Source organism: Tachypleus tridentatus, chromosome 1 (genome assembly GCF_004210375.1).
Source record: "Tachypleus tridentatus isolate NWPU-2018 chromosome 1, ASM421037v1, whole genome shotgun sequence".
NCBI lineage: Eukaryota > Metazoa > Arthropoda > Merostomata > Xiphosura > Limulidae > Tachypleus > Tachypleus tridentatus.
The window spans coordinates 17,948,502-17,975,200 of NC_134825.1; the positions used below are offsets into that span (position 1 = coordinate 17,948,502).

Here is a 26,699-nt window from a genome sequence, read left to right on the forward strand (position 1 = left end):
TGGATGTTACTACTTGATAGGGTTCACTATATACAGAAAGATATCACATGGCTGGATGTTACTACTTGATAGGGTTCACTATATACAGAAAGATATCACATGGCTGGTTGTTACTACTTGATAGGGTTCACTATATACAGAGAGATAATAAAGATATCACATGGCTGGATGTTACTACTTGATATGGTTCACTATATACAGAGAGATAATAAAGATATCACATGGCTGGATGTTACTACTTGATAGGGTTCACTATATACAGAAAGATATCACATGGGTGGATGTTACTACTTGATAGGGTTCACTATATACAGAGAGATAATAAAGATATCACATGGCTGGATGTTACTACTTGATAGGGTTCACTATATACAGAAAGATATCACATGACTGGATGTTACTACTTGATTGGGTTCACTATATACAGAAAGATATCACATGGGTGGATGTTACTACTTGATAGGGTTCACTATATACAGAGAGATAATAAAGATATCACATGGCTGGATGTTACTACTTGATAGGGTTCACTATATACAGAAAGATATCACATGACTGGATGTTACTACTTGATAGGGTTCACTATAGACAAAAAGATATCACATGGCTGGATGTTACTACTTGATAGGGTTCACTATATACAGAAAGATATCACATGGCTGGATGTTACTACTTGATAGGGTTCACTATATACAGAAAGATATCACATGACTGGATGTTACTACTTGATTGGGTTCACTATATACAGAAAGATATCACATGGGTGGATGTTACTACTTGATAGGGTTCACTATATACAGAGAGATAATAAAGATATCACATGGCTGGATGTTACTACTTGATAGGGTTCACTATATACAGAAAGATATCACATGACTGGATGTTACTACTTGATAGGGTTCACTATAGACAAAAAGATATCACATGGCTGGATGTTACTACTTGATAGGGTTCACTATATACAGAAAGATATCACATGGCTGGATGTTACTACTTGATAGGGTTCACTATATACAGAAAGATATCACATGGCTGGATGTTACTACTTGATAGGGTTCACTATATACAGAAAGATATCACATGGCTGGATGTTACTACTTGATAGGGTTCACTATAGACAGAAAGATATCACATGGCTGGATGTTACTACTTGATAGGGTTCACTATATACAGAAAGATATCACATGGCTGGATGTTACTACTTGATAGGGTTCACTATATACAGAAAGATATCACATGGCTGGATGTTACTACTTGATAGGGTTCACTATATACAGAGAGATAATAAAGATATCACATGGCTGGATGTTACTACTTGATAGGGTTCACTATATACAGAGAGATAATAAAGATATCACATGGCTGGATGTTACTACTTGATAGGGTTCACTATATACAGAAAGATACCACATGGCTGGATGTTACTACTTGATAGGGTTCACTATATACAGAAAGATATCACATGACTGGATGTTACTACTTGATAGGGTTCACTATATACAGAGAGATAATAAAGATATCACATGGCTGGATGTTACTACTTGATAGGGTTCACTATATACAGAAAGATATCACATGACTGGATGTTACTACTTGATAGGGTTCACTATATACAGAGAGATAATAAAGATATCACATGGTTGGATGTTACTACTTGATAGGGTTCACTATATACAGAAAGATACCACATGGCTGGATGTTACTACTTGATAGGGTTCACTATATACAGAGAGATAAGAAAGATATCACATGGCTGGATGTTACTACTTGATAGGGTTCACTATATACAGAGAGATAATAAAGATATCACATGGCTGGATGTTACTACTTGATAGGGTTCACTATATACAGAAAGATATCACATGACTGGATGTTACTACTTGATAGGGTTCACTATATACAGAGAGATAATAAAGATATCACATGGCAAGAAAAAGTTTAATGTTCATTAATATATAGTGATATAATAGACAGTAATCTTCACAAAAATGACTGTTATAGAAAGATTAATACATAATTTTGTTACATACATGTAGAATTACCAGGTATAAGTGTTATACTGACCAGTGTTGGCTTGAAAGGAGGTTCAATCAATTTTCGTTCAATCCTCTCCCAGCTGACAGGTTTAAAAAAAGGCTGATACATTATGTTTCCTGCTGAGCACGTGGGCATTCCTAGTCGCTTAATTGGATCCTTTTCAAGCAGCTGTTAAAACAAATCACATCATTTTGTTTACTTTGACCTTTGCAAACACAGACACATAAATCATTATTATTTCAAACTTTCTTAAATGCTAAAACTCTTATACTTGCAGGAACGTTTACGTCTACACATCAAATTTCTTCTGTTTCGATTTTATATTAGAGGCGATACATGAGCGCTTTTATAGTAAAGTATTTTTATAGCATTAGAAATTTAAAAATCAAATATTGCGATTTATCTTTCACTGATTTAGTCATAAGTTGTTACAAATTAATGATTATAAAAGACACAACTATAACTAAGTTTAGAATTAAAACTATGGAAAACATGCCCATATCCATTTTCGAATCTCATGAGATCTGCCCAAGGTAAACAACACAGTCATACTTTGTTTAGTTCTCTCCAGTGATCGACCTGTGACATGAATTTCTACATTAAAGTGCGAAAAACTTTACTCTTTCTTCACTGTGATAACGTAGTAAATTTAAGTGAGTTTTGTTGACCCAGTTCACAAGACTTAACTTAGGGTTATTCAATGAAACTCCCATATTGTCTATGTTTAATGCCTGTTTAAGTAATGCCTGTTTATTACTAAAGTAGAAAAGTTTTAAAGAAGAATAATAGAAGACGAGGAAGGATAAATACAGAGTATCAGTACACTTTATCTACTAATACAGTGTTTACTGTATTATTAATACGTACCTTTGTGGGTCTACTAGTACAGTGTTTACTGCATTATTAATACGTACCTTTGTGGATCTACTAGTACAGTGTTTACTGTATTATTAATACGTACCTTTGTGGATCTACTAGTACAGTGTTTACTGTATTATTAACACGTACCTTTGTGGATTCTGTTAATTTACTAGCTTTTCGAGCAGACCTGGCATGGCGTAACGCGTTAAGGCGTGCGCTTCGTAATTTGAGGGTCGCGGGTTCGCGCCCGAGTCGCGCCAAACATGCTCGCCTTCCCAGCCGTGGGGGCGTTATAATGTGACGGTCAATCCCACTCTTCGTTGGTAAAAGAGTAGCCCAAGAGTTGGCGGTGGGTGGTGATGACTAGCTGCCTTCCCTCTAGTCTTACACTGTTAAATTAGGGACGGCTAGCACAGATAGCCCTCGAGTAGCTTTGTGCGAAATTCCAAAACAAACAAACAAGCTTTTCGAGCTACTTAATTTTCACCAATATTAATAATATATGTTGCAGGTAAGAGGCAGGAGTTGTTGTTTTTTACAAAATTCTTTTTGCATACCAGTGGAGTATTTAAATCTGGATGTGTATTTATATGTACGTTCCTAATTTTCTACTATTCTCTGTGTGTGTGCGTGCATGTACGTTTTTTTTTAGTGAAGCCACATCGGGCTGTCTGATGAGCCCACCGGGAACAATCGAGCCCCTGATTTTAGCGTTGTAAGTACGTAGACTTAAACTATTGACTAGAAGGAAGGTAATCACCCATTATTCACACTAATGACTACCACTCCTATAACGCACCCCCAAGTTAAAATGCGACGAACAGTTTTGTGGCATCACATGGATTTGAACCCGGCTCGCTAACTTCGAAATCCCGTGTTCTACCACACCGGCGGACCGTGCTTAGTGACTATTTTTTTAATTTAAATATTATGCAATAATACAGTTTACTTTGTTTATGTGTATTCAATAATTACGTTACGGTTGTTGTTGTTTTGAATTTCGCACAAAGCTACTCGTGGGCTATCTGTGCTAGCCGTCCCTAATTTAGCAGTGTAAGACTAGAGGGAAGATAGCTAGTCATCACCACCCACCGCCAACTCTTGGCTACTCGTTTACCAACGAATAGTCGGATTGACCATCACATTATAACGCCCCCATGGCTGAAAGGGCGAGCATGTTTGGCGCGACCGGGATGCGAACCCGCGAACCTCAGATTACGAGTCGCTCGCCTTAACACGCTTGGCCATGCCGGGCCATTACGTTACGGAACTCGATATGACGATTTTCAAAACTGTGTTTTTAAAATTATATTTTATGTAGAAACGAGAAATGATTTAATTTTTATGTGGCTTTTAACTCTACCTCAAACTTGCACCCATCTGTACAATACGTTAAACTATTTTTAAATAGTAGTGAAAATATTTGTTTACCAAAATTTTTTTTTCTCAAGCGCTAACACTATTTAACTGTAAAGTTCCTGAGCTTTGACAAGCAGAAGACAACCAGTCCTCGACCAGGCACAACTAAAATGATATATGTTCACTTACCTAATTTTAAGGCCTAATCTATTTACATAAACTCTCCTTCCAGTTTGTTGGTATATCGAGGACGTGTTTTATTCAAGTGTACAAGTACAGAAACGTGTCTCGTGAGAGTACAGTTAGCTCTTAACAAACTACAGTTTTGAATTATCGAATTCGGTGGCGTGAAAATGTCATCCTAAAAAACATTATACGTACTAAAGATAGTAACTCCTTTGCTTCTTTACTGAGGAACCTGGGATAGTAAACCTGTTCATTACATATCGACCAGAACAGCTCCGCTTCATCAGTTCCGTTATAAGGAGATTGCCCCGTTAGCATCTCGTACAGTAAGACACCAAAGGACCACCAGTCAACAGACTGGTTGTACTGTTGCCCTTTGATCATCTGTGGCAGTAGAAAACGAAAAATTACAAAATGTTTCCATGATGCTGGTTTAGAATAACATATAAACACGTGTTCATGCAATAGACATCACAGTACCACTGACGGAACAGAAATCTTCAACGAAATGACAGGAAATACCATATGGGTGAATTACTGTATATAACGAATATCCAATACGTTTTGGCTTGCTATAACAGTTGAACAACTGACTAAACGATTGGACAAAACTATAAAATTTAAAACACACAGTGGGATTTATTGCAATGTTCAAAATATTGTCTTGTACCTGTGAGTTACTCGTTTGTTAGAAACTCTGTAGCCAGCAAAGGCTACTTAATGTGATTATTAATGGAACTGTTTGAGGAAGTCAAGCTGCTTAATAATACGATTTATAACAACTATTCATGATGCTTGTTTTTAATACAAAAACTAAACATAAAAGTAAAATTGATAAGTTGTTAGTTGGAAACCAGAATAAAATGAACTGGCAACTTGCGTGTACAACTATGTTACAGTCTGCTATAAAACGTTTTACACACTGGGTTATTTTGAATACTAACATTATTATATTACGCACCCTTTACGAATCATAATAATACTTATACGTTAAAATACCCTTAAATGCGTCAATGTGAATGTACTTGATGTATTATTTAGTTATAATGATAATACAAGACTATATTTAATTATGCACATGTCTATTAAAATAAAACATAGTTAACCTCATCAGGGGTACACTAACATTGTCCGCTTGTTTAAGCAGAAAGTTACATAATAAGCTATCTGTGCTCTTTCTATCTCGAATTTGGGCATCATATGTATACCCTGGAGGGTCAGGTGCTCTTTGACCTCTTCCTTCTATCTGTGCTCTCTCTCTCTAGGTGTTTGGGTATATAAATTTGTATACCCAGGAGTGTCAGGTACACTAGACCTCTTCCTCCTTCCTTTACATTGTTTGAGTGGACTTATTAATATATTTAGAGTAAATACAGAGGGCCAGAGTGATAAGCATAACTCCAACTCAGGGCAATGTCCATATATATTGTTCTTTCATTTTTTTTATAATTTTTTATTTTTCAAATAAGTCTAGAACGTAGGTCGTCTGTTTTATTTTAGCACTAGTTTTTATTATATATATATTTATTTGTTTATTTATTTTTAACTTGTATCTGTGCTCTACCCACCTCCCTTGTTAAATTCGAATTTTACGCCGTAAGCTCATAGAATTTCCGCTGAGCCACTGGGGCGGAGAGCCTTTACGTCAACAGTTATTTTCAATGCAGAACGTAAAAGAAGTGAATTCGTCCCATATTTAAAGAATCTTGAAACTGTGTTTATTTGTAATGAAAATATAACTTTCTAAACATACCTCAAATATATAAGACTCTGTTTATTTGCTGGTTTGTTTGATGTATTTCTATGGATTTTTGCAAGCTGTACTTTAATTTTACAAGCGATGAACTCAATACTTTTAATTTAACGTTTCCTTTCCTTAGAGCTTTATTTCGACGCTTATTTGGTAGGGTTACGAGTGTATAATTTAAAAGACGAAAATATATATACTTATTCTGTCATCAGAGGGCGAGTGGCATTTTTTTTCATCATGCAAACAAGCGACAAATGTTGTAGTTTCAACTGCATGTTAATTGTATGTGTTGATAGATAACGTTAGTATATGAATTAGAACTTTCCAAATGATTGCGTTAGAGGGCGTCTTTCATGTGATATTTGATGGTTGAAATGTTTTTAAATAGAGGAGCAATAACATATGGAATTACCAAACAATGTGTATAATTATGACATTTTATAACTTGAAGAATTTATCATTATTCATACACGATACATATAGTATCAAAGTATAGACTATCTTATTCAGTTTGTTTCTACTGTGCTTTGTCAGGGATCAAAGCAGGTTATAATCAATGGGAATATAAACAAAACACTTGAACATTCTTGTAACAAAATCATTAGTTGTTTATCTGCGTATAGCTTTCAGACAACATATATTTAAGACGTTAGTAGAAGCCAGTTAAGCATTGATCCAAGAATTCACTAAAGAGATATATTTCTTTCAAAATAGGCTTAATAAAAGCTTGGCGCATAAAACGTGATTTGGTCAGAACGGCTTATAAAAACCGAGAAAATTACATAAATACTTCAAATTAATTACAGCGAAACCAACACTAAGTTCATTACACAATATACTTAACATTCTGACTTTTCTGTTTTAGTATAATTTGATTTTGATTCATTCTTCCGTAAGCTGAGTTAAAAGAACGCTACAGAAATGAAAGCACGACCTCTGGCGTATTAAAAGAAAAAACAAAACATTTTAAACAACTTGAACGAATGTTAATATTCACAAAACTAGCATTTCATGAACATTTCAAAGATAATAAAAGATGATGTTTTTCGCTTGTTCTTCGCCATATTACCGATAAATGTTTTGTGTGAATTCATTATTTAATTCAGTATTAGTAAGTAAACGTTGTACATTAATTAATCGTTAAAGTAAACGTTAGATGCAAGTTTAATAATGAGTTATTTTGTAAGCAAAAAATATGTGTGAGTACATTCATTTATTAATTATACTTAATATATAAGTTCATATATTAGTTACTAGTAACTAAACTTTATAAGTTCATTTTTTATTTACTAGTAACTAAATTTTATGTATGAGTTCATTTATTAGTTACTGGTAACTAAATTTTACGTATGAGTTCATTTATTAGTTACTAGTGACTAAATTTTATGTATGAGCTCATTTATTATTTACTAGTAACTAAATTTTATGTATGAGTTCATTTATTAGTTACTAGTGACTAAATTTTATGTATGAGTTCATTTATTAGTTACTAGTAACTAAATTTTATGTATGAGTTCATTTATTAGTTACTAGTAACTAAATTTTATGTATGAGTTCATTTATTATTTACTGGTAACTAAATTTTATGTATGAGTTCATTTAATAGTTACTAGTAACTAAACTTTATGCATAAGTTCATTAACGGGTTACAAGTAGCTGAACTTTACGTATAACTTTATTAACGGATTACTAGTAACTACACTTTATGTGTAAGTCATTTATTAGTTACTAGTAACTAAATTTTATATATAAGTTCATTAACAGGTTACTAGTAGCTAAACTTTATGTTAAGCTCAGTATCGGATTACTAGGTGCTAAACTATGTGTAAGTTCAATATTGGATTACTAGGTATGAAACTTTATGTGTAAGTTCAATATTGGATTACTAGGTTCGAAACTTTATGTGTAAGTTCAATATTGGATTACTAGGTACGAAACTTTATGTGTAAGTTCAATATTGGATTACTAGGTACAAAACTTTATGTGTAAGTTCAATATTGGATTACTAGGTTCGAAACTTTATGTGTAAGTTCAATATTGGATTACTAGGTACGAAACTTTATGTGTAAGTTCAATATTGGATTACTAGGTTCAGTAAACTTTATGTGTAAGTTCAATATTGGATTACTAGGTACAAAACTTTATGTGTAAGTTCAATATTGGATTACTAGGTTCGAAACTTTATGTGTGAGTTCAATATTGGATTACTAGGTTCGAAACTTTATGTGTGAGTTCAATATTGGATTACTAGGTTCGAAACTTTATGTGTGAGTTCAATATTGGATTACTAGGTTCGAAACTTTATGTGTGAGTTCGTTATTGGATTACTAGGTTCGAAACTTTATGTGTGAGTTCAATATTGGATTACTATGTTCGAAACTTTATGTGAGTTGTTATTGAATTGATAGTGAACGTTAGATATGAGTTTGCACAGAAATTCGCAGTAAACCTCCATAGAGAGTTGCACCAGACAACACGTGACACATAAAAACAAGGACAGAAAATCAACGGGTACATACTTCTGGTGCCATGTACTCAGGAGTACCACAAAAATTTGAAGGGAGACACTCTTCTTCATAAGCCCGCAACTGACACATTCCAAAGTCGACCAATCGAATATGTCCTTCGGAGTCAAGCAAAATATTGTCTAGTTTCAAATCTCTGTCGAAAAAGAAAATAAAGGCCCTTGATTTTGAGAAACTTTTCAAAATGTAACTTATATTAATTGTTGTTGAGTAAATTAGTTCATTTGTTGACCTAATCGCCAACTAAATTATACTGAATTTCTTCAAAATTTCTCGACAGTTCTGTTTGCTGTTATTATTCTTTGTGTTTCAAAAATTAAATTGTTTTAGTGTTTCTTTCGAATTAAACACAAAGCTGCAGAATGGAATACCTGTGTTTTGCCCACCACTAGTTTCGAAACTCATTTTCTAGCGGTGGGAGTCCGCAGACACACCGCTGTGCCACTGGAAGACGTTGGAGTTCTTTTTTAATAGAATATTTAATGAAATACTTCGTCCTTTACTGATATTTTCTTTTTTAGTGCTTTTAAAAAGTATAGAAAAAATACATGCCGTCTGTTTGTCTCATAATTTTTGTGAAATTACGAATTTCTTTTTCGTTTCAATTTTGTTCGTTGTAGAGAAGGTAATAGACACAAATGTTTAAACTTTGAAAATCAGCAATGAATAAATAAAACTCTTCTCAGGCCTAGAACGGCATACAGCTTTATCTTCTGTGTCTAAGATAGAGCATCAATGATATGATTTTGGTATTGTGAAAATATATTTTTATTGTTAAAATGCTAAAACAAAAATATAACTTTAAAAGTTATGGTTTAAGTCGTGAAATTGGGCGAAAAAATAGAAAGCCTTAAAGTACGTGATTAAAAGAACAAAACTGCATATGTTTCCTTATTATATTCCTCTTAATTTGTCACTTCTTAGCCAAAAGCAAAGGTATGTAAAAATAGCATTTTAGATCTATCTTTCTTCTTTCGCAAGGCAAGAGACCTTTCGTACAATATCAGAACTTTACCAGATTGGTTGGATGGTGGAAGACAGAAGATTCCTTGAAACGCTGTTTATAAATATGCAGTACAATACTCTAATACTCCAAAAGCGAAATCTAACTTGTTAATTTTTAAATTTGAAAACCAGCAAAGTTTAACTGATAACGTCAGTGATGATAAAAATCTAGACCTGCGAATGGTACATACTTTGTTAAGCTTAAAACGAAACGACATAAAAAGTCCAGTACATTTAGTGTATAAACAGTCAGTATCAAAGACTATGAAGAATTTTTATTACGAATGAATTGTGTGGTGGGTGTGTACTAGTGTCTATTTTATATAAAATGGCGGTTTTTGGTATTCTGTGATATATATCTTGGCGAAATTGACCCATACGTTTACCAGAAAACGTTTGAAATTCATTAAAGTTGTACTGTTTTCATCGTCTGTTATTTGTATTTCAAAATGGTGAACGTACGCCTGACCATGCTTAATGATAATACGTAAATCCGCCGGGAAATGTTATATCTTAACGCTCTAATTCAAAAATTAGATAGGTAGAGATTTTGCTAAGACTTCATTCAGTTTCGATTATTCAGAGATAATACATTGCGGGAAAGAAAGTGATTACAAGGTTTAGATGATTTATAAATGCGATTTAGTCATATATACTCACTAAAATTTACAAAAAGCGTTTCGACAACGGATTTCTACACTCGATACTATTTCAAAAATTCACTATTTTATTACTAATATGCGTTCCCGCCTATCTCAATACAGAAGCCTAAAAATCGATAATTAGGCCTAAAGTTTACGCTTTGCAAAGATTGAATTTTTACGAGTTTATCCACTAGGGTAAAAATATCACATCTTTTCCGTTATTGGTGGTAGTGGTGAACTCATGGCTTAATATTTTAGGGAAGAGAAAAAAGAATTAATATCATAACGGAAAAAAATCGAAATATCAATAATCTAAGACAGTTGGTTTTACACTTTTTGATATCATGATTTTAAAAAAAAATCAGTATTTTATAAGTATTATATTACATCACTTTATAAAGAGTTCGAGCGAAAAACACAATAGCTCAAGTTCTTAGCCAAATGTAACTGTTATCAGAGAGACAAGATGTTTATGTGCAAAATGTTGTGTATAGAAATATATTTCATTTGTTCTAATTCCATGTTGTTGCTTTTTCTGTTGTTCACTTTAAATCTAAATACAAGAACTACATATTCTACATAGTAGGTTTTTGTTTTATACGTGCCCAATTACATAATACAACAACAGAATTATTTAAAGTATTTGATTATTTAAAACCAACGTTGTTTTTATGGATCGAATTGTTGAAAAAATTTTGGGCTTTAGCTCATGTAGCACAACACGTTTCGAGGATTTAATCCTGTCTTTAACTTTTCTATACTTTTTCCCTAGACAATGTTTTAATAGTTAATTAAATAATTTTAATATATACTTGTATGCAACAGACTGGTTTATACCATATTATTTTATAAGAATATGTACAATAAATTGTTATATCTTTATTAAAATGCACATATCTATAGGAATAGCATTTATTTTTTTCATCGTAATTTACTCAATTTTGAAGAATTTGATATTTTTTATATTTTGAATGCTATGAATATTAAAATATTTATTTATAATTTACGAAATTACTATTTTTATCGTGTATGTTTTCTCTTGTTGTTCTATGTAACTACGAGCACTTCAGGTACGGGTATAGTAGAAAACCAATGTAAATAATTATTTTATCAAAAAGCTTGCTTGAAATAGATTGAATAGCTATAGGCCTCATATGAGTGGTTACTAGAATGCAGATGAAACTTTGCTTTTCAAACTTTGTATTTACGTTCGCAAGTACCGAGCAAGCCTAGATATTTTTTTTAAGGCTCACGTGAATATTAAAGGTACTTGACCTATTTTTCGCAGTTATTACAGAAAAAAACTTTTGCCATTACTTACAATAATACATTTTTTAGACTATTATAAATTAAACCTTAATAAGATAAGTAGCACCTAGTGGCGAACGCAGTTTCAAAACTCTGTTTATTTTTTACCACACTTCAGTTGTCCATCTGAATCAGTCAGAAGCTAACGCGCAGCGCAACTGACTTATCCTATAGTTATCAAATGAACACTACTCAATATTACCATGGCATGATTAACGGAAGGATTTAGGTGAATAATTTTAATTCGAGATTTTAAAATATGCCAAATAATTCTATTTGGGTAAACAAAGATATCCTGTAATTTATGTTTTGAATAGTGAATAGTGCCAAAATGAAATACAAGATGACGCACACTGTGTGTACATAAAATTCAAGTCTGGTTTGTTTTGAAATTGGTGCAAAGCTACACGACGCCTATCTATGATAGCCGTCCCTAATTTAGTACTGTAAGATTAGAGGGAAGTCAGCACCACCCACTGCCCACTCTTGGGTTACTCTTTCATCAAGGAATAGTGGAATTTGCCGTAATATTATAACGACCCCCACGTCTGAAATTGTTTAGTGTGACGGGGATTTGAACCCGCCACCGTCAGCAGAAGGAGTTGAGTGTCTTAATCACCTCACCATGCCTGGCCAAAATCCAATTTCTCTGTTATAAGTTTTACGTACTCTTATGTATAGAACTCGCTATATTCATATTTGCTAACGGTTCGACTAGAAGTCTTCGTCAAGGAAAGACTGCATATTATTATACAATGAAGTCGAAAGGCCATGACATCGGAAATAATTTTATTTTTTTGTTTCGAAAATAGTGACAATACGTAAATACTTCCTTGGAAAATACTAATTTCAAGCCATTATATAATTGCTTACGAAACATGCGTGTAAAAGGATGGAATAAAGTTGATAGGGAATTAATTATTACAAAATAAGTTGTATTTGGTTTTGACTTAACTTGCAATAAAACAGGGTAACATTTTATATATAGGTATGTTAAAGACAGCTAGTATAGATATTAAAACTTTAATTAAAACACTTGAAAGTCAAAACAAATTGTTCTGTACTTTACTTTAATTAAAATTTTAATACCTATACCAACCGTCTTTATAATACATTTCTACTTTGAGCGGATTTCTCGTTAACATGAATTATATATATATTTAAAAATGTGATCTAGAATGCTTCTATCATGCTTCTGTTTTTTAGGCTCAGTTTTGTGTCATCTGAAACCACAAATAGTTATATGAAGTTGATTGTTTGATGTCTTATTGGTGCTTTTTTGTTTATCCTATAAAAGGTAGTAGTTGAAATAACAGTGAGACTATACTCCTATACAAATTATTTGTCAATAAACAGTATTCTGTGATAATATATAATAATAATAATAATAGTCAGAATATACTTCCTATACAAATTATTTGTCAATAAACAATATCCTATAATAATATATATGTTTTTTTAAATAACTGCCTTTTGTGGCTTTGATTCCATTTAAATAAGTAAAAATATTTTGCACAGCAAAATTTATGATCACAGGCAAACGACAAATACATAAAGGGAAAATCCAACCTGTAGATGATTCTTTTCTCGTGCATGAACTTCAGGGTTACCACGATCTCCGCTGCATAAAACCTGTTGATTAAACGAATTGCTTTTATGTAAAACGTTATTCATGTGTGTAAACTAATATTAATTAATGTAGTTTACATTGGTTATAATGAACAATTGCAGTGTTGTTTGTAAAAACAACTTGTGTTTGGGAGATTTAAAGAAACAATATTTAACTTTGAGTAGTGCCCTGATAGTCGATATTATTATTACGCTAAAAAGTACAGAAAAATCGTAAAAATAAACAGGTTTTTTGGCACTATAATAAGTAAAGTTATATAATTTGATTTACAGACAACTAGTTTTGGTAAACGTGTTACCATTATCATGCCAAAATTCTGCAGTGTCCGTGAAAAGCTTAGTTCTAACCGTTAATGGACGAGTTCATTTTTGAAAAATACAATTAAAGTATATGGCGGCAGGTAAGTCATACGTGCGAAAATGTTTCAGATAAACCGGTCTCCCAACAGGACAGCTGATTGGCCCGTTATCTTTGTTTATACATAAGGATCTGTTTTTATTATGAAAATATTTTCTTTTAAGTTTCTTTCTGTGTTAGTTTGCGCGTATGTTAAGATTTTTGTATTCATTCAGTCATAAGTACCGACATAGTTCAGGAAGTAATCGGCTGCAGCAGAAGATTTCATATTATTACGTCTTACCTGAAACATGTTTTGTCATTCTTTATTAAGACCTATGGTCGTGGAAAACCGACACAAATTTAAAAATAAAACGTCAGAGCCGAGAAGCGGATTGGTGATGCCAGATGACGTAACAGTAACAGTAATCCAATAATATAATTTTATAAAAAGCTGTTTCTTCTGATTGGAAAAAGTATACTCATAAGTGAAATCTGTAAAATATTTTGACAGGAAGATAAACATAGAAATAAAGCGGATTGTGGTGTTTGTATATTTTGTTAACCTTTGGATTCATGATCGAATAAAGCAAATCATATTAACTGGCGGCAAAGAAATGATGCTGAAAGAAAAGCAATGAGAGAAAGTGTCCTGAGAGAGAGGTTTTGGTTTTGTTTGTTTTGAATTTCGCACAAAGCCACACGAGGGCTATCTGCGCTAGCCGCCTAATTTAGCAGTGTAAGACTAGAGGGAAACCAACTAGTCATCACCCATTGCCAACAAGTAGTGGGGATGATCGTAATTTATAACGCTCCCACGGCTGAAAGAGCAGGCATGTTTGGTGTTACGGGGATTCGAACCCGCGATCCTCAGCCTACGTGTCGAGTATCTTAACCACCTGGACATGCCTGGCCTATCAAAAACACACGTGTATGTATAAACAGAGATGATGGGCCAATCAACATGTCGTATTGGAAGACCTGTTTATCTGAACTATTTCAACAAGTATGGATTATCTTACTCACTAAATCTTGACGTTGCTCTTCAAAGATGAACTCGTCCATTAACAGTTAAAACTGGACACTTAACGGACGCTGTAGAAATTTGCTCTTATGATGGTAACACGTTTACCTAAACTAGTCGGCTGTAAGTTATATTAAATAACTTCACTTTTTATTGAACCACGAAACGTTGCTTGTTGTAATAGTTTTTAAAATACTAGCACAATGCGCCTGAAAAATAATTCTAAGTTGTGGAAATTTTATTTAAAGAAAATTGCCAATAAAACACAATATACAGTAAAAATATTTCGCAGCTCTGTTTACAAAATTGAAACAATGTAATAAAAAATATGAAATATCAAATTTATTATTTATTTATCATTACTTATGGCTATGTTAAGAAAAATATCCCTAAATAATTTTAGAAAGGTGAAATAAATCACCTGGCTCTGTCCTGATCAAATTTTCCAGACTGTTCGACATGGAACATAAGATCACCTCCACCCAAGTATTCCATAGCGTAGAAAAGGTGTCCCTGTAAAAAAGATGGAAACACGCTTAATTAACTCTTAGTTAACAATGACAAGAGTTGTTCTAAAACATCTTTATTATAACACACTTTTCCATTAATTTAATTAGAAAGACACACTCCCAACCATCCATTACTTTAAATGTAATAATAAACTATTGTTATACATATATTTTCCAGTTACTAGTAATTTCCATACACAAGAACATTACAAACCTCGGTCTGGAAAGTACAGAAAAGTTTACACAGGAAAGGATGCCTGTTTCCAAGCGCCAGCATCTTCCTTTCAATAACTGTGCTCTCTATGTCATTATCTTCTATCACTATATTCTTTTTCAAACACTTGATAGCGAAGTATCGGTCGGTTCCCTTAAGCTCAGCTAGCATGACCTTTATAAAGTATATAATCTTTAGAGGTTCACAATACATTTCAACTCGGGACATGTATTTGATCATTTTAATGCTTTATTTTTGTCTAATACTTCAAGTTCATTGTAATTGATTTCTTGCATATTAGATTTCTTCCACTTGCAAGTAGCAGGGTCGAGAGTGCGAAAAAAATTGTTCATTTGAATCATTTTAGGATACGCCTTGAAATAAGTTTTTTTGTAGTTTTAGTCATTTTGGGAGGTTAATGTTTCTTAGATACATAAGGTAAAGTACAGGAGAATGGGTGCCATTGAACAAGTTCCCAACGTTTTAATCACCTCAGTTCTCTTGCACCCATAGCTTTAGCCCTCTTCACATAACTGCCTTGCAAGGTTTTTTTTTCGGACAACATATTACCCTTTAGTCACTCCACCGGACAACATATTACCCTTTAGTCATTCCACCGAGCAACATATTACCCTTTAGTCACTCCACCGAACAACATATTACCCTTTAGTCATTCCACCGAACAGCATATTACCCTTTAGTCACTCCACCGAACAACATATTACCCTTTAGTCACTCCACCGGACAACATATTACCCTTTAGTCATTCCACCGAGCAACATATTACCCTTTAGTCACTCCACCGGACAACATATTACCCTTTAGTCATTCCGCCGAACAACATATTACCCTTTAGTCACTCCACCGAACAACATATTACCCTTTAGTCATTCCACCGGACAACATATTACCCTTTAGTCATTCCAGCGAGCAACATATTACCCTTTAGTCACTCCACCGAACAACATATTACCCTTTAGTCACTCCACCGAACAACATATTACCCTTTAGTCACTCCACCGAACAACATATTACCCTTTAGTCACTCCACCGAACAACATATTACCCTTTAGTCATTCCACCGGACAACATATTACCCTTTAGTCATTCCACCGGACAACATATTACCCTTTAGTCATTCCACCGAGCAACATATTACCCTTTAGTCACTCCACCGGACAACATATTACCCTTTAGTCATTCCGCCGAACAACATATTACCCTTTAGTCACTCCACCGAACAACATATTACCCTTTAGTCATTCCACCGGACAACATATTACCCTTTAGTCATTCCACCGGACAACATATTACCCTTTAGTCATTCCACCGAGCAACATATTACCCTTTAGTCACTCCACCGAACAACATATTACCCTTTAGTCACTCCACCGAGCAACATATTACCCTTTAGTCACTCCACCGAACAACATATTACCCTTTAGTCACTCCACCGAGATCGTTAGCTTTTTTACATTAACTATACAAAATTTATATGATTACTTAATTCGGATCGTTTAGTTTTAGGAGAGGGTCCTATAAGCTATCAGTTAAAAATGTATTTCTTGTTGAAAGTGACGCCCACAAACAAAGAAAAGAAAGTTTGTATTACAAACTTGTAACAAAACAGACTATTCAAAGTGCAGTAGTACAAACCTTTAGTATTTAGTATAAAGCTAACATAAAAAGGTCTTTAGGGTTGTCTTTTAAACGTTATCAGAGCTTTCCCGTTTTCGTAATAAAACTGTTATGTGAGTCCACTTATAAACCTGCGGAAATGAAACACTTAACACGCTTGCGTTAAAACTTTAAGTTGCGTTATAACATCAAGAGGTTTTCTACACACATACACACAATTATTATTCAAATTCCTGAAGTAACTTGAATAAAAACGCCTAATTTTACATTATATGCTGTTTCAAAACTGCTATTGGATCGAAACTTTGTTAAATGATCTAAATAAATTCATTTTAAGCCATATTTGTATATCATAAATAATATTTTTAAGAACTTACTTTACCAAATCCACTCCTGCCGAGAACTTTCATGAAGTTAAAATCATTTATATTATACTTTCTAAATCTGATCCTCTTGGGTTTCTGTTGTACCTTAACATCATTTACAGACAATGTTTGTGGTCGAGGTGTTGAGTTTTCTTCCTTCTGGAATGTTGTTGGAACTTCTGACATTTTGTTAATATCATTACTCTGATAATCATTTAATGTTTGTAGAACTTCAGATGCTTTATTGAGGTCGTGTTTTTGGTTATCGTTTGATGTTGGTGGAACTTCAGATGCTTTATTGAGGTTGTGTTTTTGGTTATCGTTTGATGTTGGTGGAACTTCAGATGCTTTATTGAGGTCGTGTTTTTGGTTATTGTTTGATGTTGGTGGAACTTCAGATGCTTTATGGAGGTTGTGTTTTTGGTTATTGTTTGATGTTGGTGGAACTTCAGATGCTTTATGGAGGTTGTGTTTTTGGTTATTGTTTGATGTTGGTGGAACTTCAGATGCTTTATGGAGGTTGTGTTTTTGGTTATTGTTTGATGTTGGTGGAACTTCAGATGCTTTATTTAGGCTCTGTTTTTGGTTATTGTTTGATGTTGGTGGAACTTCAGATGCTTTATGGAGGTTGTGTTTTTGGTTATCGTTTGATGTTGGTGGAACTTCAGATGCTTTATTTAGGCTCTGTTTTTGGTTATCGTTTGATGTTGGTGGAACTTCAGATGCTTTATTTAGGCTCTGTTTTTGGTTATCGTTTGATGTTGGTGGAACTTTACATGTTTTATTAAGGTTGTGTATTTGGTTTTCGTTTGATGTTGGTGGAACTTCAGATGATTTGTTTGAGATGTGTATTTGGTGTTCGTTTGATGTTGGTGAAACTTCAGATGATTTGTTTGAGATGTGCATTTGGTATTCGTTTGATGTTGGTGGAACTTCAGGTGATTTGTTTGAGATGTGTATTCGGTGTTCGTTTGATGTTGATGGAACTTCAGATGTTTTGTTGAAGTTGTGTATTTGTTGTTCGTTTAATGATGGTGGAACTTCAGATGTTTTGTTCAAGTCGTGTATTTGGTCTACGTTTGATACTGATAGAGCTTCAGATCTTTTGTTCTGGCTTTGCTTCTGATTTGCTTTTGATGTTGACGTAACTTCAGGTGTTTTGTTTTGATTGCGTATTTGGTTATCGTTCAATGTTAGTAGAACTTGAGATGTTTTGCTTGGATTGTTGGTTTGGTTTAAGTTAGATATATTTAGAACTTCAGAGAGTTTGTTCAGGTCGTGTGTTTGGTCTACGTTTGATGTTGAGAGAGCTTCAGAGGTTTTGTTTTGTTTGTGTTTCTGAGTTACTTTTGATGTTGGTGAAATTTCAGATGTTTCTTTCCGGTTGTGTTTCTTGTCCATATCATATGATACTTGTGAAGCTTCAGATATTTTGAGGTCATTTGTTTGGCGTAAGCTTGATGTTGGTGGAACTTCCGGTGTTTTACTAACATCGAGTGTTTGATGTGAGTTTGACGTATCTAGAACTTTAGTTAGCTTGTTCAGGTTGTGTAGTTGATGTTTGTTTGGTGTTGGTGAAACCTCAAATGTTTTGCTCAAGTTGTGTATTTGATGTTCGATTAGTGTAGGTGGAACTTCAGATGTTTTGTTCAGGTCATGTATTTGATGTTCATTTGTTGTTAATGCAATTTCGGATAGTTTACTCAGATTGTTTGTTTGGTCTAAATTTGTCGTAGGTGTAACTACAGAGGTTTTGTTCAGGTCGTGTGTTTGGACTACGTTTGATATTGATAGAGCTTCAGAGTTTTTTTTCTGTCTTGGTTTCTTATTTAATTTTGATGTTTGTGAAATTTCATTTGTTTTGTTTCGGTTGTGTTTCTTATGCGCATCATGTGGTACTGGTGAAGCTTCAGATATTTTGTTGAGATCTTTTGTGTGGTGTAAGTTTGATGTTGGTGGAACTTCAGATGTCTTACTAACGTCAAGGGTTTGATGTGAGTTTGATGTAGTTAGAGCTTCAAATGTCTGGTTCAGGTTGTGTAGCTGATGTTTATTTGATGTTGGTGGAACTTCAGATGTCTTACTAACGTCAAGGGTTTGATGTGAGTTTGATGTAGTTAGAGCTTCAGATGTCTGGTTCAGGTTGTGTAGCTGATGTTTGTTTGATGTTGGTGGAACTTCAGATGTCTTACTAACGTCAATGGTTTGATGTGAGTTTGATGTAGTTAGAGCTTTAGATGTCTGGTTCAGGTTGTGTAGCTGATGTTTGTTTGATGTTGGTGGAACTTCAGATGTCTTACTAACGTCAAGGGTTTGATGTGAGTTTGATGTAGTTAGAGCTTCAGATGTCTGGTTCAGGTTGTGTAGCTGATGTTTATTTGATGTTGGTGGAACTTCAGATGTCTTACTAACGTCAAGGGTTTGATGTGAGTTTGATGTAGTTAGAGCTTCAGATGTCTGGTTCAGGTTGTGATGTTTGTTTGATGTCAGTGGAACTTGAGACTTTTTGCTCAGATTGTTTGTTTGGTCTAAATTTGATGTTGACGTAACTTCAGAGGTTTTGTTTTGATTGTGTGTTTGGTCTTCGTTTGGTGTTAGTATAACTTCAAATGTTTTGCTAGAATTGTTTGTTTGGTTTAAGTCTGATATATGTAGAACTTTAGAAAGTTTGTTCAGGTCGTGTGTTTGGTCTAAGTTAGATGTTGATAGAGCTTCAGGTCTTTTGTTATGTTTTTTTTTCTGAATTCGTTTTGTTGTTTTGTTTTTGTTCAGACTTGGTGTTTGGTGTTCGTTTGATATTAGTATAACTTCAGATTTTTTGCTCAAATTGTGTGCTTGTTCTATGTTTGATATTGATAAGGCTTCAGCTCTCTTGTTCTGATTTATTTTTGATTGTGGAACATCAGATGTTTTACTAACGTCAGCTACTTGATGTGAGTTTAATGTAGTTAGAACTTCAGATATTTTGTTCAGGCTGTTTGTTTGGTGTTCATTTAATGTGGGTAGAACTTCAGACGTGTTATCCCGGTTATGTTTATGGTCTAAGTTTGATGTTGGTGTAACGCCAAGTGTTTTGTTCAGGCTGTTTGTTTGATATTCATTTGATGTGGGTAGAACTTCAGACGTTTTGTCCAGGTTATTTGTATGGTCTAAGTTTGACGTTGGTGGAGCTTCAGATGTTTTGTTCAGGTTGTTTGTTAGGTGTAAGTTTGATTCTGTTAAGAACTCAGATGTTTCGCCCAGGTCTTGTGTTTGGTGTGAGTTTAATGTTGGTGGAACTTCAGATGTTTGGTTTAGGTTTGGTTTTTGATAGAGGTATACTTCATCTAAGTCACTGCCTAACAAAGAAGGTAGCTCTGATGTTGAGACTAAATGCTTAGTGTTTATTTCAACTGGATTTTCAAGTACGGGACTAGGCCCTGGAAAGCCAATGTCTAGAGATGCTTCTCTCCTTGTCGTGGCTACTTCATTGAGATATAAGTCTGTAAAATGAAAAGTCAGTTTTGCAAATGATGTATAAAATTTGAAGAGAAAACTTCTGAAGTAAAATAGATCGGACTTTTAAAACAAAATACATGTTTAAATACATTATAATACTCAAAATTGAACAGCAATCTGTCAGGGATTTAACTAAGAAACAAATTTAATAATATTGTAATTAGATCACTTTTAAACTTTACCATCATATTCAAAATACAAGCGGTTCATAGTGGTTGAGCAGTATCTTTGATCAAAGGCGATATGTTTGCGATAGAAAAAAAATCCTAATACTATTTCAAGAAAACTTCCAACAGCTTTTATAAAAGGTTTAGAAAAGGATTTATCACAAACAACAACAACCGGTTTCATCCATTTGTTATTGTGGTCTAAATTTATTTTAAAACATCCAAATGATTTCGTCTACCTGTTGTTGTAGTCATGGGCTTATCTTAAAAAAATCTAACTGGATTTTTTTTAAACATACAAATTATTCCATTCATTTCTTATTTAAGTTTGAATTCATCTCAAGAGATCTAATGGCTTTCATCTGTACGTTGTACTAACTTAGATTTACACTGAGAGATCTGACAGCTTTTGTCCATGTGCCGTGTTAGCTTGGATTCATCTTGAATGGTCCAACAGGTTTTATCCATTTGTTATAGTAACTAGTAACTTAGATTTATCTTAAACAGCAATTCTAACGATTCCTCAATATTATTATCTTCACTCTGTGTTGATTCATTTATCATCATGTTGGACACCATGATTGACATATTGATATCATGTTGGTTTAGTTGTCTCTTTTTGCGACGTCTCGATACAGATGCATTCTTCATTACTGAACTCGTAGCAGAATAGCTTTGTGATAAAAATTTAGTCACACATTTAATATTTTCAATCTGAACTGTACTTTATTCAACTTGGGGGGATAGATGCTCAGATTAGAGACCTAGAATACAGGTAGAACCATCTATAAATTATAACAATCAGTGAAGGACAACAAGTCAGGAGCACTTACTGCCACACGGTTGATTTTCAAGTGAATAAAGGGTGACTCTAGAGACTGTTCAGAGGGATACCACTGTACGGTTAAACCCAGGACTAACTTATCCACAGCCTTACATGCTAACCATTTGTTTGTTTGTTTTTGAATTTCGCGCAAAGCTACACGAGGGCTATCTGCGCTAGCCATCCCTAATTTAGCGGTGAAAGACTAGAGGGAAGGAAGCTAGTCATCATCACCCACCACAAACTCTTGGGCCACTCTTTTACCAACGAAAAGTGGGATTGACCGTCACATTATACCACCCCACAGCTGAAAGGGCCAGCACGTTTGGTGTGACGGATATTCGAAACTGCGACCCTCATATTACGAGTCGAGCGCATGTTAAACATTGCGTCAAGTACGACCTATGTGGGCCTTCATCTACATCATCGTTACATGAGATGTGGTATCTTTTAGAATAAAATAAGATAAATATGGTTGATAACAGTATTATATTGGTATATTGTTTTGGTTGTAGGAATAACTATAAAATAGCAAAAAAAACAAACAATTTTGCTATAAAAGTCTGTATAAATTGGAAAACATCAACATTTATTTTACTGAGTTTTTGGTGTTATATAACTTTGAAACTGTAATAAAGATTAATATTTTCATCGTGACATATCTAAGTTAGTTATTATTGAGGAAGTCGAAAAGCTACTATGTTACTCGAAGATTTTGAGAGTTGTAACACAGATAAAAGTTAAAAAATAAAACAAGTAGTTTAGAATTAAAAGGTAAACTACAAGGCCTGTTATCCAAAACGTAATGATATATATATATATATAAATAAAGGAACATAAACATAACACCTTTCTCCTACCTCCACCCCTGATTGAGAGGGACATAGAGGAGAAGGGAGAAGACAGATATTCCCCCTAAGTGGGAGGGTTATAGAAGAGAAGGAATGCATTCTGATAAAAAATGCCTTAAAGTTGACAGTCTTTCCAACCAAAATGAGAATTATGTGGCATTGGTTGATACATTCAAAAGCATATTAATTAAAGGAAACTTATATCACTAAATATGGAAGAAAATAGCGTCTGATAGTCATGAAACTGTTAACATGTGTGTCTGATTTAGTTAATTATAAAAGAGAACCCATTAAATACTCAATTCTGAGGTTCTTATGCCTAATACAGTAAAAGTGGATATAAATATAACGCCCGTTGGTGGTCCAGTGGGTAAGTTTGAAGTTTTATAACGAACAATGGAGGGTACTGGGTACTATCTCTTTGAGGAAAACAGCATAAACATAGCCCACTGTACAGCTTGGAGGATAAAACAATCCAACAGTTATTTACTGTAAACCAACGTGAAATTGTTGTTTCGTATTATTTACGTTTCGCTCCCCGCTTGTACAGCGGTATGTCTTCGGATTTACAACGCTCAAATCAGGGGTTCGATTCCCCTCGGTGGGCTCAGCAGATAGCCTAATGTGGTTTTGTTGTAAGAAATCACACATTATTTAAGTTTCATAGTTTTTTCCTTTTAAAATGTTATTATTTATACTTGAACTGGTATTGTAGTTGTAAGGAAATATAAAAAACAAAATAGAAATACCTAAAACAAAAACAGCTGATTTACAGTTAAACCATGGGCAACATGTCGTTAGTTATACAGGTCAAAAGCACAGGCCCGGCATGGCCAGGTGGTTAATGCACTCGACTCGTAATCTGAGGGCCGCGGGTTCGAATCCCCGTCACACCAAACATGCTCGCCCTTTCAACCGTGAGGACGTCAATCCCACTATTCGTTAGTAAAATAGTAACCCAAGAGTTGGCAGCGAGTGGCGATGACTACCTGCCTTCCCTCTAGTCTTACATTGCTAAATCAGGAACGGATAGCGCAGATAGCCCTCGAGTTGCTTTGCGCGAAGTTCAAAATAAACCACACCAAATCAAAGCAAAAAGTTAACAAACCAAAACGAGTTTTTCTGTCAGCCGAGGTTCAAGACTCAAACAAAAGCAACTTTACGTATTATCTAACTCATCGATAAAACCAAAAAGAACTTTTCTGTGTCAACCAAAGTCCAAGAACTAATCAAAATGAAAAGTCAAACAAAACGAGCTTTTCCCATATTAAGATGAACTTTAAGTATCGTCTAAAGACCACCGATAGAATTAAAACGATTTTTTATGTGTTAGTCAATGGTAAGAATCCATAGTATGAGCTTTCGTCATTAACTAAGGGTCCAGATCCAGACAAAATGAGCTTTCCATGTTAACTAATGGTGGAAAGCCTCATAAAATGAGTTTTGAAATGCCACATAAAGTTTCAAGGACTGGACAGAACGTAGCTCACAAAAAAATCTAAGCTTTTTTGCTTATAACTAAGATTCGTGTTAGTGGATTTTTGTTACAATTTTCATCTTGATTGCTTTATACATTATCGAAAGGAAGACTTAAATATACATTTTTGGTTGTTTGAACTTTGATCATATAAAATCCTTCAAAAAAGGCCTAAATAAAAAAATTGAGTTTTGGGGAGTATTGGATCCTACCATGTTTCAAGTGAATCCACCAAGAAATAGAGGGATGATGGTTGACTGAAAAGTGTTTGGAAGGAAAAGGAGGAAAAAAACAGCACGTTATTGTTGTTTGTAATCGAGCACAAACCTAAACTCTGTCCACCACAGGTATCGAAACCAGGTTTATATCATTGTAAGCCCGCAGACTTACCGCTGTGTCATTGGGGGGGTGAGGCATGTCTCTCTGAGAAACGTAATTAACGCAAAAGGATTTTCATTAATAAAACCCTCTCGCCTGAATTTTGAGACCAAAAGATGATATGAAAAATATTTTATAAAAGACATATCTAACCCCATTCAAACTTACAAGACAAATTAAACGTAAGTTTAAAGATAAATAAGAAATAATATTAAAGAAGGTTTCAATATTTTTATGTTCTATGTTATCAGTTAGTTAACAGATAATTTTATGCAAAGATTTTCAATAGGCAACTATAGAATTAAACAGTGAAATTAAAATATTATAACTTAATTTCTATTGAACAGACACGTTAATCATACCAACATTTGTGGATAACCGTTAGAACATGTATATATAGGTGATAATGATACACGATACGATAATCATACCTGTATATCAACTTTAAAGATGTGACTGGAATTCAAGTGAATATTTAACTAATTAACCAACTAACCTTGACAGCAGACAGGATCTCTAAAATGTTCTACTTCCTCTATTGAATATTTCTTTAAACTTTCTTCAACAGACAGGAGCTTATTGGGTTTTTGTTGATGATTAATATTTGGAGACAATGATGATGAACTTTCTGGACTACCAATACCCGAATCTCTAGACCTTGACAGTTCTTTGTTCCATTGGTATACATCAGATCTTTGGTAACTTCCCTTTGAGATAGAAGAAATACTCGATAATTTCAAAGAAACGCGAGATTTGGGGTCATAGTCGTTATGGTACTCACGAAACTTGATTATGCGATTTCTTTTATGGAGAACGTTCTGGGTAGTTTGTTTTCTTACATTAGTAGAAGGCCTGTAGCTCCTAACAACGAGTCTCTGACGAAGCTCTGGCCTATAGCTGTTCGCTGAAGAGAAATTACTACTGGAGTAGATGGACGATTCTGGAACGTACGCCGTTGCAGAATGCAAAGATGTAGACATCGTAGAGCCGTAGTAGGAAGAATGACTTGTTAAATCACTAACAGCTAAATGTGAAGATGATGGAACTGCTTTGGAAATAGATTCTTGCTTTAAAGATGACGTTCTTGAAGTCGGAGGTTTGGTTCTTAAAGTGGACGAGAAATTCGAGCATGAGATGGCAGGAGATCCCAAAGAGCCAGATACGTTACTTGTCAATTCATACAACGATGGTGTTCTGGAAGACATTGGACTGACGAGTGGGCTCACTGGTCGGTCATGATACCCCACACTGATGCTTAAAGAAGAGGGGGACAGAGTTCTGGCTCTTTCTGGATAAACGGAGCTGACTGGGGGCAATAGAGGACTAATAGGTCTATCTGAAGGAAAATTATGTGAAAATCCTGACGGATCAGAAAGTCTCCAAGAGGAGTCCTTGACCCTGTTCAATGAAGATTTTCGCGATATAGAAAGACAGGAACTCGCAGATTTCGTCGTCTTTTCATAACTAAGGCGACATGTTGGACTCACACTTCCAATACTTTCACGAACAGAAGGACCATAAATGTCTTGACATAACAGCAGCGAGGAGGAACGCATATTAACATTGTTAGACGTGACCCCCAGACTAATGGGTCGTTTGTTCACTGTAGTAATCATCTGCTACTGAAATTGATGTTAGAAACAGAATGGATTAAGCAGCCTCACACCTATACAATTCAGTTTAAACCAACATGGTCTTGTCAACGCAAAGTATGATATAAAACTGGCTACGTCTTAAGATTTCTTTCCCGCAATTTAACTTTTCAACATAAAGTACAAAATAGCGGGGGATGTATTTTTCGCTTTTTTAACTTTAAGTAGAATTTGTCCAGGATCAGTGTTCTCAACAAACCTAGTTAAATCATACAGAGTAACGTTTGATAAAGATGGTCACAACTACTGCTGCATAGCACCTGTTTACCCTAAACAGCTTGCTTCATTCTGTTGTTAATGTCTTTTAGGACTAATGCATATCGCGTATTTACTAACCAAAACAAAGACTTTGAGAGAAGTTGTTTGACTTTTACAAGTTGACAGACTGCACTGTTTAGTTAAAGTTGACTATAAGACAGCCACGCGCTTCTCGTTAAAAGCGCGAGATAACAGCTCACTTTA

At 34.3% G+C, this 26,699-nt stretch overlaps 1 protein-coding gene across 1 annotated transcript in view; it reads right to left on the bottom strand.

Moving 5' to 3' along the window:
- LOC143244072 (uncharacterized) overlaps window positions 1-26,672 on the bottom strand; it is a 31,664-nt gene extending 4,992 nt beyond the window's left edge. Inside the window, exons 1-8 of the mRNA XM_076488101.1 lie at window positions 25,082-26,672; window positions 17,404-20,873; window positions 15,389-15,562; window positions 15,087-15,178; window positions 13,245-13,307; window positions 8,713-8,854; window positions 4,639-4,827; window positions 2,065-2,205 (exon numbers count right to left, since the gene is read on the bottom strand). Coding sequence (XP_076344216.1) covers window positions 2,065-2,205; window positions 4,639-4,827; window positions 8,713-8,854; window positions 13,245-13,307; window positions 15,087-15,178; window positions 15,389-15,562; window positions 17,404-20,873; window positions 25,082-26,201 — 5,391 coding nt within the window. The 5' untranslated portion in view covers window positions 26,202-26,672. The remainder of the gene's footprint in view (window positions 1-2,064; window positions 2,206-4,638; window positions 4,828-8,712; window positions 8,855-13,244; window positions 13,308-15,086; window positions 15,179-15,388; window positions 15,563-17,403; window positions 20,874-25,081) is intronic.
- Window positions 26,673-26,699: the final 27 nt, after the last annotated feature.